Raw genomic sequence first — 12,472 nt, forward strand, 5'->3', positions numbered from 1 at the left:
TTAGCCCACATTTGCGTAGCTGTGAGAAATGGCACCAAGCATCATAGGGGACCGCTGTAATGTGGAGATTGGGTTACAGCCACCACTGTGTAAAGTGAACTTAAATGTGGAATATGCCTTTAGTCAGACAGCACTTTGGGAGCGTATTGATCCGACAGTGGAAAGCAAGTGGGGGAAGATGGGTGTCAGAGCCTGGTGAGGAGGGGACGCAAAGGGAATGAGAGAAGAAGAGAGGAGAGGGTAACTCATTGGCGGCAAAACAAAAATCTTCACTCAGTATTTGTCCTTATTGCTTAGTGGTATTTATTATATGGCCTGTAGATTCGTACATTGAAAGTGAAATATTATTTATTTAGTACAGCTGATAATGACAGGTTTATTTTTGGAACTATTTCAGGTGAGCAACTACGTTTTCATCCACTGCACCGTGATTTTTAGCTCTACAAAGTCTCCCATTGCCGACCGCTTTCACTTCCTATGTAAACAGGGAAAGTAGTACCTGCTAGTTCAAAACTGTAAACACCATTGGTTGGGAAAAAAAAAAAAAGATTTCACCATCCATCTTCCTCTATGGTCTGCCAGTCTTTCCCCTATACACTCAGACTTGTCTTGGACTTGTCCCTCAAAGACTTGAGACTCGACTTGGACTTAGGCATTAGGCGACTTGTGAGCATCTCTGCTACAGGTATATAGATTCTTTACCCCCTTCGCACACTCCATCTTTCTTAACTCTTTTCTCTTTCTCTCTCTCTGCTCCTGTCCTGTTCTAATCTTGTCGGCTTGCTCGCGTATCCATCACAGCCATCACCCCTCCCCCTCCCCCTCCCTCTCCCCTCACCGACCATGAAATACGCCCTGCCAAAAAAATGATCCAGAATCGATAACGGAGACTGGATGAGAGCTGTGTTCGTGCCATAACTCCTCTTAATAGCCTGTGGTGGGGTTTTTGCGCTTGCGAGCCCACCGGCCCGCTGTCCCAGTCAGCCTCCACCCCTCCTCCCCCCTCTCCATTCCCCATCCTCCACCCCCCATCCCCAAAAAAGTATAAATCACCGATACGGCCTCTTAATGCATGCTCTTTGGATTTCCCCGCCGTCTCGCTCCGGCATTGGACATGGAGCTGTAAATAGAAGCCCTTTAATGCTCTCTGACAAACGGCCCGGAACGCCACGCAAGTGTCGCGTGTGTGACGGGACATTTTAGCAGAAAGGACGGGCGAGGGCTAATCAAAGGCGGCATAGTAAATGCAGACTGGCGGTCTTTTCTTGCACGTTATGATTAATTGGTCAGGGGAGGCGGGGTGTGTGTGTGTGTGTGTGTGGTGGGGGACAGTGTATGGGCGATTGTTTTAATTGGCTAATGGTGTGGCGGCTCTAGCTTTAGTTGTCCTCTCGCTCCATATCCCCTATGCCCCGGTCAGCCAGGCAGCCAGTCAATCAGTAAGCCAGTCAGAGGCTGGCTGTGGCAGTAATGGCTGTGGGACCCTCCCCCATGGCTAATGCCAAAACTAATAGGCCAATTAGTGTATGGGGATTGTTCTGATGACTGCGAGAGATAGGGACCCTGGCAATATGAGGGGCTGCGTGTGTGTGTGTGTGTGTTTGTGTATGTGTGTTAGTAGAGTTTTTGAAGGCCAGTACCGGTATTTCTGGATTGAAGCTGCCGAGAGCCAGTATCTATAAATTTAACAATTTTCATGTCTCAAAAAATCCGGTATTCAGTGTTTTCCCAATTATTTATTTTCCCTCTTAGGGTGGAAAAGCCTCTGACACAGCCTTTAGAACATGAGACACCCAGGATACTAATAGTACAGCTAGTACTACTACTAATAGGCTAATAATAATAATAAATCATGCATACTTGAGCGGAATCTGATCAAAATGTCAGATTTTGAAAATTTTAAAAGAAGCAATATGGAACTTTTCTCCTTGAGGCAGGAAGTGTGTCGTTAGTCCCGCCCTCTTCCCCCTTGGTTGGTCAAGTTCCTGCCCCAACACTTGTCCCTCATCTTGATAAGCTGTTGTCTAGATCAGTGATTCTCAACCTTTTTCATATCAAAGACCCCTAATTTAGTCAACATTAGAGCCACAGACCCCCATTTGATGAGATTTTGTCTCTCGGACCCAAATCTGAGAATATTTTTATTGTTAGATATGATTTTGTCCAGAATTCCATGACTATCTGTATTGTAGGTAGAGAGATAACAGTGAAACTATGATCAAAACAGTCATTCTTCTACAATCTCTAATTGTGTTAATTTCTTGTAAATGAAATAAAGGTGAAGTTTAACAATTCATCAATTTGCTGGGGACCCCCTGGAACCCCCTCAAGGATCCCTGGTGGTCCCCGGACCCCACGTTGAGAACCACTGGTCTAGATAACCGGCATCTGTAAGTCACCAAAGGCACTGAAGAAGCAGACCGCGAACGGTATGTCCACAAACCGATATATTGGTCTGAGCCTAGTGTGCGAAGACCCGGAGAAGCCGGAGTCGTTGAGTCCGGAAAGAGCAATGCGAGGATGACAGGGACAGGCAGAATAAAAACAAAAAGGGTTTTTACTGCTCCCTCATTTCCGCTCTTCCCCAATAAAAAAGTGAAGGAGGGAACGAATATTGCACGGTTATTGCAGAAGCGCGCGTGTTGTTGAGGAGATCCCAGTGAGAGACCTTTACTCTTCTTGATGAAATGTTCTCGAAACGGCAATGATCTCCAAATTGATAGGAGTGGCATAAGTGCCATGTCCATATCTAAGCACGCCAGAAAGAGACTGCTCAGACATCAAGCTATATTTTCCTCCGTTTCTCCAGTATACTCTTCGATATATTGTCCCATCCCTAATTCTAACCTGTTGCAACAACTGAATTTTGACTGCCCTCCTTGCCATTAGATCCAGTATGTTTGTTAGAGTCTTAACTCTAAGGAACTCACACTATGTAATTACTTCATCAGTGAGAGTGGTTTATGCAGTCTTAGCTCAGTGTTTTACCATTATAAATCTTGATTACAATTTATTAGCGTGGCAAATGATCATTAGTTCTCCATCAGTAGTCACCTTCTTTTCCAAAATGCATAACTAATAAACAACCTATGCTTACATATAGTCCACAAATAACCCTATATATTCCCTGTACTGAAGAGGCTGTTTCCAGACTGGTGTGTTTCCTTTAGATATGAAACTCATTATCCTGTCATGGCAAAGGAAATCACAGGGTGTTAGAAGTTCCAGCCGGCCATTTTACATCTGAAGCTAGCCTATATTTGGATTCCTCTTCCTGCTGTAGAAAGAGGAAGCTACAAGCTAAGAGGTTTGGGCCTCTAACAAAGAGGGACAGAGTTGTGTGCTGTTGTGGGAATTGAGATCTTTGTCACTTGTTGCAGACTTTGTAAAGATTATTTTAAGGGCATTGTAGCCTTTATTTGACAGTGCACAGCGGCGAGAGACGGGGAGTATTGGGAGGGAAGGTGGGGGATGACATGTGATGGCATGTTAACACTGATAATAAGTGTATTATCTAAAATTTCAAATCTACGATACCACAGCAAACAAGAAAGCATTTTCAAGTTTTACCTCACTTGACTTGGTCAGCTTTGTCGCAACTTTTCTGCAGGGCTTTTGATGTCGGTTGGGTGTCTGTCTTTGTCAGCTCAAAAAGCTAAATACTTCCATATTTGGCTATCAAGCCAGTCTATTCCAATCCTTTTTCTTCTTTTAACTATTCCAATCTGCACATATATGGCCTCTAGCGGTGGTGAGGAATTTCATGTTGTGGAACGCATTTGGCAAAACTACCAAACGTTTATAAAATCCAATATTGTAATCAATCTTTCACAACACTATTAAAGTAGTATTGACATTTTGGTTATCGTGACAAAGCTATTCAGCAGGCCAATTAATGATGATAATCAACTCTGTGGTCGTTGGGGGGAGGTGTGTCTTTCCAGTTTTAGCAGGTCTTAAGGATCAGTATGGTTTCCTGCTATATCTACTGCAAGATATCACAGGTACATTATCTTTCACCACAAGCAGCTTGGACTCTCTATTGGAGGTCGTTAAGGTAGGGGTCAAGGTGTTATGGCTGCAAATGGAGCTGAGGTCGCAGCAGGCGGCCATATTGGATTGTACCATACGGGTAACAGCAGAAGGGGTCAGCTGCAATGACCTATCGTTCGAACACCCGAGGCTTCCCTTTCTCTGCACAAGGGGAAGCTCGCCGAAGCTGTGGTGATTGTAAAGATGTCAGTCGTCTTTCAGGAACACCTTAACCTTCTCAGGACCGCTCATTGGTTGAGCAGTGTGTAGCTGCTGTCAACCGGTCTCACTCCATTAACACTTGAAATGAGAGAACATGCTAAAGCTCAATGCTCTGCTGAAGGAACTTATTTCTGCAGCATTGCAGGCCTCGATCCAAATACCGCTGGACGTGAAAATCACATTTCCTGGAATTGATTATACGTTTGAATATACCTGGTCCAAGAGAGCACACTGCCCATGTTCATCAAAATGGAATCACACTAGTGTGATATCACTACCTGCCTACTACTATGTAAACGCTTCTAAAAATCTAGAAAACTGTTGGGAATGCTGGGTAATTGCTAGATTGTCAGATGGCTCTGAAGGGCCAAATGACATCAGTCCATCTGTTTGGTCCTGGCCAGTGTTGGGCTTTTAACTTAAAAAAGTAATTCATTACATATTACACTCCCATGATGATATAACCATGACTAACCTCTTATGATAGGAGATGAGTAACATGTTACACCACTCATTGTGTTTTGCATTACATGCGTCTGTTACATGTATCTGTTTACTTCATGAAAACTGACAGACCTTGCTAAAACATGGACATTGAAATTAAATATTCAAAATTGTGTACAAGAGCACACATAGTATGACATTTCCAGATTAACTTCTTTGGTAAAGAGACCACGTAAACAAATAACAGTTAAACAAATAATCAATGGGTCACTATAAAAAAGATATAATAAAAACAAAAACAACAAAATACAATTATATTGAAATTAAACATGTATACAAATGTCACCATACTTACATGATAACTGTTAGAATGTACTAGAAATAATATAACATTATGTTTGCCATCAATTGTGCCCTTATGTGATGTGTCATATAAACAGCCACAGTTACAAGGTAACAGATCATTACACAAGGGCTATCATGATTCACTGCGCACATATGAAGACAACAAACTGTGGGTACAAGATAGAGCATGGGTGCTAGCATCAATACAGAATTTATACAGAAATATTACTAGGCAAATCAAATTTCCAGAGCTGATTTTCCGTGAAGTTTGACTCCGGCTGTCATTGGCCCATGACCCCTTGGAGGAAAAGTTAATTTGTTCACGATGTAAAACAAGAGGAGAAAGGCCCATTTTATCCATTTCATCAATGAGATAAATTGAGAAGAGCACTAACCTTTACAGAAGTAATAACATTTACAGTATATTGCAGCAGTGTAATACTTAAACCACTCCTCTAGGTCCACTGGTTCCCCATCCCTCAGGCTATCCAGGCAGATCAATGCCACAGGGCTGCAGTTAAATAAGGCTTTGAGGTATTTGTCTTTAGGTAGAGCATTTCCATTTTGCAGTTCTATACTTTTACTCCACTGCATTCGAAATCAAATGCCCCACTTTTGACTGGATGTATAGTATAAGTAGTTACAGTTTCCTTTAAGAAAAAAAAAATTGAATGAAAATGTCATTAGTTCAGAAAAATTATGCATTTTATGACTGAGCTAATCATCTATAAGCGCACCACCATTAACTTTATCTTAATCTCTAGAGATTAATGCGCTGACAATGAAACCTCCTATACTAACTTTATATTTAACATATACTTCAACTTCAGACACGTCAATACATTTTATGTCAAATTTTACCGAAGTATTAGACTACTACAACTTAGGGTGTGATCACACCTACCATGGTGTAAAAGTTTACCTTGTAGTATTTTTGTATTTGGTTCGTTTAGGTTCACACTGCCCAATTACAAGTGAACCATGGCTTGTAAACAGAAGTCACATGACTCACAAGTAGCTTGTTTATTGGACAGAGTTTTGGTAACCAAAAGAGTCAAAACACATCCGATTCCAGTCTCTTGTTTTTAGCTAATCATGATGGATTTGTCCGTCTCTTCTCTGGTGTTCATACCAGTTAAGAACACATTAAGAAATAGCTGAATATGAGCATCAGTCCAGACTTCATTTTGTTATGCTAGGCTTTCCAAGCATAAGGAACTGCTGGCTATCAGATGTCAACACTGTCTCCTTCTACCCCCTTGCGCTTTTGTCGTGGTTTCCTGTAGTTTGTTCAGATTATGTTCTCACTCCTAACGAACCGCACCACAGTTCTCTTGCTAGAGGACTGAGACTCGCATTTTCAGCCGTCGCCCATAACTCTGTCTGTGATCACTTATTTTGTGTTTCATCATAATGTATAACACAATACAGGTGTTCTCACTAACATGTCTTTCTGTTTCTGTTGTCAGACTACTGCAACACTATAAAAAAGTGATTTGATCGAAGGTCACAAAATGCTAACAGTACAGAAATTAGCGTTAGCCTTGGTTAGCCAGTTAGCATTTTGTAACCCTTGATCATAGTTACTTGCGCAGTCGTCTGATAAGAGAAACAGAAAGATAAGTCAATGACAAAACCTGTATTGTGTTATACACTATGTATTACTACTATCACATAGTATATATAAAAATAGAGATCAACTTCCGCAATACCAAAGCCAAGTGTGGAATCATTGTTACCTGCCATGTACTCATGCACACAGGTTCTGGATGTTTCTCAGCAAGTTATCCAGAAAGGAAATCTAAATATGCCCCACAGGCAAGGGGGGGAACGGCTGCAGCTGAGATTTCTGGTACCATTTTAATTAGAGTCCCATGGGTCCCTGCCAACGACTCCCTCCTACCCACTGATGCCACAGCGGAGCAAAAAGGGAAATATCCCCAAGGAAATGGTGGTGGTTTGTGTGTGTGTGGGGAGGCGGCGGGGGCAGTAGAAGCTCGAACGCTCCTCTCGTCTCTCTTCGGGAGCAGAATTTGCGGTGGCCATCTAGTCAAATCTCCTCCCTCATGGGAATGCACCGGTGCGCCCTTAGCCAAGGGTACTTAACCCTCAAAGGCTTAAACACATGGAAATAGATAACGGCGGAATAATAAATGGGTTCTATGGAGAATAGGTCTGTGGCGTGTGCTGACGAGATAGGGCAAAGTTCCTGGAGAGGCTGAAAAGTCGACTTAAGACACTCTTGCTCTCCCTCTTTCTCTCAGTTCTCTGTCTCTCTTCTAGAGTTTTGACCCTCCTGTGAACTCTGCCCTCTGCGTTGATGGCACCCTTCGTTCACTCCCTGTCCTGATTAAAACTCTGCACAGGGCGCTTGCAGTACGTGTGTGTTGTGCATGTATGTGCGTTGGATTAGCAGCACATCTGTTTCCAGTATTAGTAGCTTCGTTTGTTCGGCTGATGACAACCACGTCCAGATCCTAGGGACTTTCCCTCCCGGCAGTGAGATCCGGTTGGAGCCGGCCGTCATGATTCAGCGAGATTCACTTCACATCCTCCGCTAAACTCACCGGACCTCATTTATCCAGCGCTGCAAACATTTGATATGCAAAGGGCTGACAAGTCTGGAACCGGAATTTAAAGTGGTGTTTATTTTGTCTATCTTAGGTGCTAAGCGCTGCTGTTGTGTTTCACTTGTCAATCAAAGTGTGGCCAGTACTGTGACGTCTTCGTCCTTGGTTTCTGTTTTTGTCTGTTCAGCCATGGTGGCTATCACTGCTCATGCTAACAACCCAGTTCTTCTTCTGTTGATTCCAAACAAACCGGAAATGTAAAACGCATCACTCCCTGTGCACCAGAGGATTTTTCTACCAGATTCCGGGTGTTTAGAACAGCAAATGGAAAAGCTTTCATGAACTGGATATAGGTTGGATGACTTTTGTGTTATATTAATCAGATAGAGTAGCAAACTTGCTTCAAGCATCTTTAGAGCTTTTACATATTTTTTTTTGCATTTGTCCTTTTTCTTTTTGTTTTTAAGCAAAGAAAAAGGTCTGCTAGAATGCATTCATATCCATTGTGTCATATCACAGAATTTTACGTTACTTTTCATGAGTTCAAAGAAAATTTCCACATATATTTCCGATTGTGTTTAGAGATATATTTTAAAAAAAACATCCAACTATCCAAAAAACATTTATTTGAAATCTATTTTGGACATTGGAAATATATATATATATATAAGGTATAAAACATGTAAAGAAGAAAGTATAAAATAAAATGATAACAATAAAAATAAATAAATGTAAAACTTTTGACATCAGTCAGCCACTAAAAATATATTTCAAATGAATTTCAGCTACATGTACAGATACATTTGGTCAATCTTTATTATACTTTGAACCATATCTTTCAATATATTAAAGTTAATGAAGTGAATGTGAACTGTATATCATTTTCTGAATTGGGCTGAAAAAAGTTAATAGAAAGTTGCTGAGGAGTGGAAGTCTGAAGGATTAACAAGCCATATTTATATCTAGAAAGTGACTGTTATTTATATAGGAGGATGTGTGTGTGTGTGTGTGTGTGTGTGTATATTACCATCTCCCTATACTCTTTAAATTCAGCAACCTGATGTACCAACTACCAGCAAAGATGTAAATCGGTGCCTTTAAACCTCTACACAGCGTTTTTTTACATTGTTTTACAATTACACATTTGGATGTGCTAACGTGTGTGCAAAGTTGTTGTTTCTTTTTTGTTTTTTCTTTGCCAGCTAATTATCTACTCTTCAGATTCCCTCTGATTTTAAAAGGACTCGAGAGGTTTCCAATTTATTCCTTTTGGTGAGGTTAGCATATTCGCAGTCGAGACTCTGACTTTAGTAATAGGATCTCTCATTTCCTTTGCTCACCTCCTCGCCGCCTCGCTGTCAGCAAATACACAAGAAACACTAAGGAGCATTTAAGGAAAAAAAAATAAGGTTCCAGATCTTTATGGAATAGGTAGAAAAACGTACACACACACACACACACACACACACATACATTTATGTGCCTGTTCTTAGCCGCGGATGCTTTTAGAGCTTTTAGAGTCAAATGCAAGCATGCATTTACATACATGCACTCTCATTTCTGTCAAAGACTCATATGCACATGCGCACACATACACGCGCACACACACACACACACACACACACGCAGGCAGGCAAGCAGTGGGCGGAGGGAGACTTACAGTAGAGAAGGGTAAAATGAGATTGTCTTCCCAGAAGTGGCCATCATCTCCAAAGGGAAATGACCAAAGATTTTTTTATCACTTTCAGAGCAGGAGGATGGGTGGGTGGGAGGGAGTGTGTGTGTATGTGCGTGTGTTCGGGTGCATCTATATGGATTTACCACCAGAGCGGGAGGCCAAGGACGGCGCGGAGACGTCTCACGACTCAACCGCCACGCGTCGAGTGTGTGCACGTGTAGATGTAAATTCCCTCTCCAGACGTGCCAAAGTAAATTGAGTAAATCTTGGGTGAATGTGTGAAGTGAGTAATTGCGGGTCTCTGCTATATGAGGTGCCTCGTATATCAGCGTATCTGTATATCAGTTCGGTTGCCGACAGCCCGCCCGCCTTTACAGATGGCTGCATACTGAGTGGCTGGGACTAGATCTACTGTCTTCTGTGAGAGCTCATGTTCCAGCATACTGAGATGAACATATGCCACTGAAGGAGAAATCCACCCTGAAGCATTTTAATGCTGTTAACAAACAGCTATTGGAGATGTACCTTGCGATTCTGGGTCCATATTGTTGTTTGGTGGTGTATTTGTATTATTTCTGTGGATAACTGGCCAAATGTAGACATTATGATGTAACCTTGAGATATTTCCAGCAGCTACAATGGAGTTTGATATCAGAAAATGCTTCAGCAATGTAAAGCATCAGCGGTAAACATCAGGTTTTGGTGTCAGTCCCTCAGAATCAAAGAGCGAGGGCTTCTTTCTAGAGCCGCCATTTTGCACCAAGAGACGTTCAACAATCATACAGGGAGAAATCCATCGTAGAAGAAGAGAGAGACCAGTTTCTCCACCGACAGTAGCCTCAATAGACCAGAATGCAATGCAGGCACGAGATTTGTCAGAAATGTAGTAAGTGAAGGCACACCAAATTAATAATTATGCCTGGGTTATTGGACTGAATACAGAATACAACTACTACTACCACTACTTCTACTACTACTTCTACTACTACTACTAATAACAACAATAGGAATCCCTAAAACATAAAAGATTATCGCAGTGTAAATACCAGTGTTAAAAACTCATATCAGTCTAATCCTAGTAGTGACACTCCCCCCCTTCCCATTGCAACCCCTTTGATCCAGTTGGCACCAGGAAGTGTTAAGCGCTGTTAAGCTTTCTCCTCCTCTTTCCTCTCCTTTCTCCTCCCCTTTCCTGCCATCTGTCCTTCCCCTCGGCCAGCTCCCGTCCTCCCGCCATCCCTCCATCCCTCCATCCTCTGTCCTCTTCACACTTCCCCTCCTGCCCTCCCATACTCCTCTCCCTTCACCCCACTGAGCTTGTTTCACAACACCAGGCAGGGAGGAAAGCAAGTACATTCTGACTGGAGTGGAAGTGTGTGTGTGTGTGTGTGTGTGTGTGTCCAGTGGCCTATTACACTTTTACATTATTGGCTGCTCTGGTTCAAATCAGAAAATCAGCGAATCAGAGGTCGCCTAGTTACACTAGGGGTGCCGTGCCTATACAACTGCACTGCAAAATCAATAGGGACAGACTTACCTCACTCACACATACACACACACACAGACACTCCACTCCACTCCAATCAGAATCCACTTGTTCCCCTTCATTACTCTCACCCAGGCAGCTGCTTCTCTTCCTCTCTTTTCTCCCTTCTCATTTGTCTCTCACTGTCTATCTTCCCATTCTCGCTCTTCCTCCTTCCTTATGTTCATCTGCATAATCTGCAGCTAGTTGGCTCAATCTAATCAAATTGAGTTTTGGTGGTGGCGGTGGTGGTGGTAGAGGGGGGTGGGGGGGAGTGTGTGTGTGTGGGGGGGTTAGTAATGCTTGGAAAACGGTAATCGATACCGGCGAGCCACCGGGCCATTATGGAAATCAAGTGGCATTAGGAGGTGCAGGAGTCGGGGTAAACTCCGGGCCGCCGGACCGCGGCCGATCGCTCAGCAAAGCCCCTTAAGGCTCGCAGACATCTGATGATACCGGGCTAATGGCGGACTGCAGCTGCAGGAACACCCCCCATCACCCCCCATCCCCCACATCCCTCACATTTAATTATACGAGCTAGAAAATGACAAAAAAAAAAAAACTCACGCTAGCCGGGGTGCCACAGCAGCACTCGAAAAGCCATTCAAGGACATGCTCCGAGCTGCTTAAGGAACGTTTCGCCCATGTTTTCACCCCCCTAGAAATGTATTATTCATTCAGTTATTCATTTTCTCTACCTGCTTAATCCTTTTCAAGGTGGCGGGAGCCCGGAACCTATCCCAGCATGCGCCGAGGCAGCCTGGACAGCATAGGGCTGTCGATTTCCCCCCCTAAAAAAAATCAAATTCGACTATGAATTGACCGAAATGAGTCAAATGCGGCTGAATATTCATGGGGAAATATTGACATATGAAAGCGGGGCGCAATGAAAGGACAATGCGTTCTGAGCAGGTAGAGATTCGAGTGTGTGATATTTGTTCCGTTATTTCAGTTTCTTGAAAGATTTGAGTTGGTGTTCTGCTGAATCTTACCCTTTACCGAGGAGAATCCAGATGTCTTCCAAACATTGCTTGGGCAAGTAGTCAGGTGAAGCAGGCTGCATGTTTTCTGCCGTGAGGCTGCTAGCAAGCGCGTGTGTGCTAACAACAAGCTAGCAGAAGAGATCACGAGAGCAACAGAGATTGACTACGTTTACATGGACAGCAATAAACCGACTATTGCCCTTCTTCTGAATAAGACAATACTCAGATTAAGCTGTTTATATGGGTTGTTTATAGAACTATTCCATTCATATTCCCGTTTACATGCTGCGGAGCAAAGTCCGATTAACAGGACAAAGGAGAAGGACAGTTTCAGCCTTTATTGAAAACTTCATGATATCCATTTCCTTCAAAGTCCTGAGCATGGTGACAGTTTCAGCCTCACCCCAAAAATGTTGGGACTTCTTTTTTCTGCTGTCACTCAGTCATCTTTTCCCTCAGGAAGCAAGTTTACGACCGCTGGAAGGCAGTGTGGCAAAAAGCCATAAATCCTCCGATAGAGAGTCATGGTTGTATTAATATACAACTAATACTAATACTAATAATATTAGTATACATGTCTAAAATGCCCTTCAATAATGTGACTAAAATCAGAATACTCCACGTCTTAATGCGATTATGCTTTCTCTGACTATGACCTTATTCAGGTTAAGCA

At 42.8% G+C, this 12,472-nt stretch overlaps 1 protein-coding gene across 1 annotated transcript in view; it reads left to right on the forward strand.

Moving 5' to 3' along the window:
* The window catches only part of LOC139923744 (receptor-type tyrosine-protein phosphatase gamma), a 316,355-nt gene that overhangs the window by 25,759 nt on the left and 278,124 nt on the right, over nucleotides 1–12,472 (forward strand). The window contains exon 3 of the mRNA XM_071914574.2: nucleotides 3,152–3,155. Within this exon, the coding sequence (XP_071770675.2) occupies nucleotides 3,152–3,155 (4 nt within the window). The remainder of the gene's footprint in view (nucleotides 1–3,151; nucleotides 3,156–12,472) is intronic.

The sequence above is a fragment of the Centroberyx gerrardi genome, chromosome 5, assembly GCF_048128805.1.
Source record: "Centroberyx gerrardi isolate f3 chromosome 5, fCenGer3.hap1.cur.20231027, whole genome shotgun sequence".
NCBI classification, from domain to species: domain Eukaryota; kingdom Metazoa; phylum Chordata; class Actinopteri; order Beryciformes; family Berycidae; genus Centroberyx; species Centroberyx gerrardi.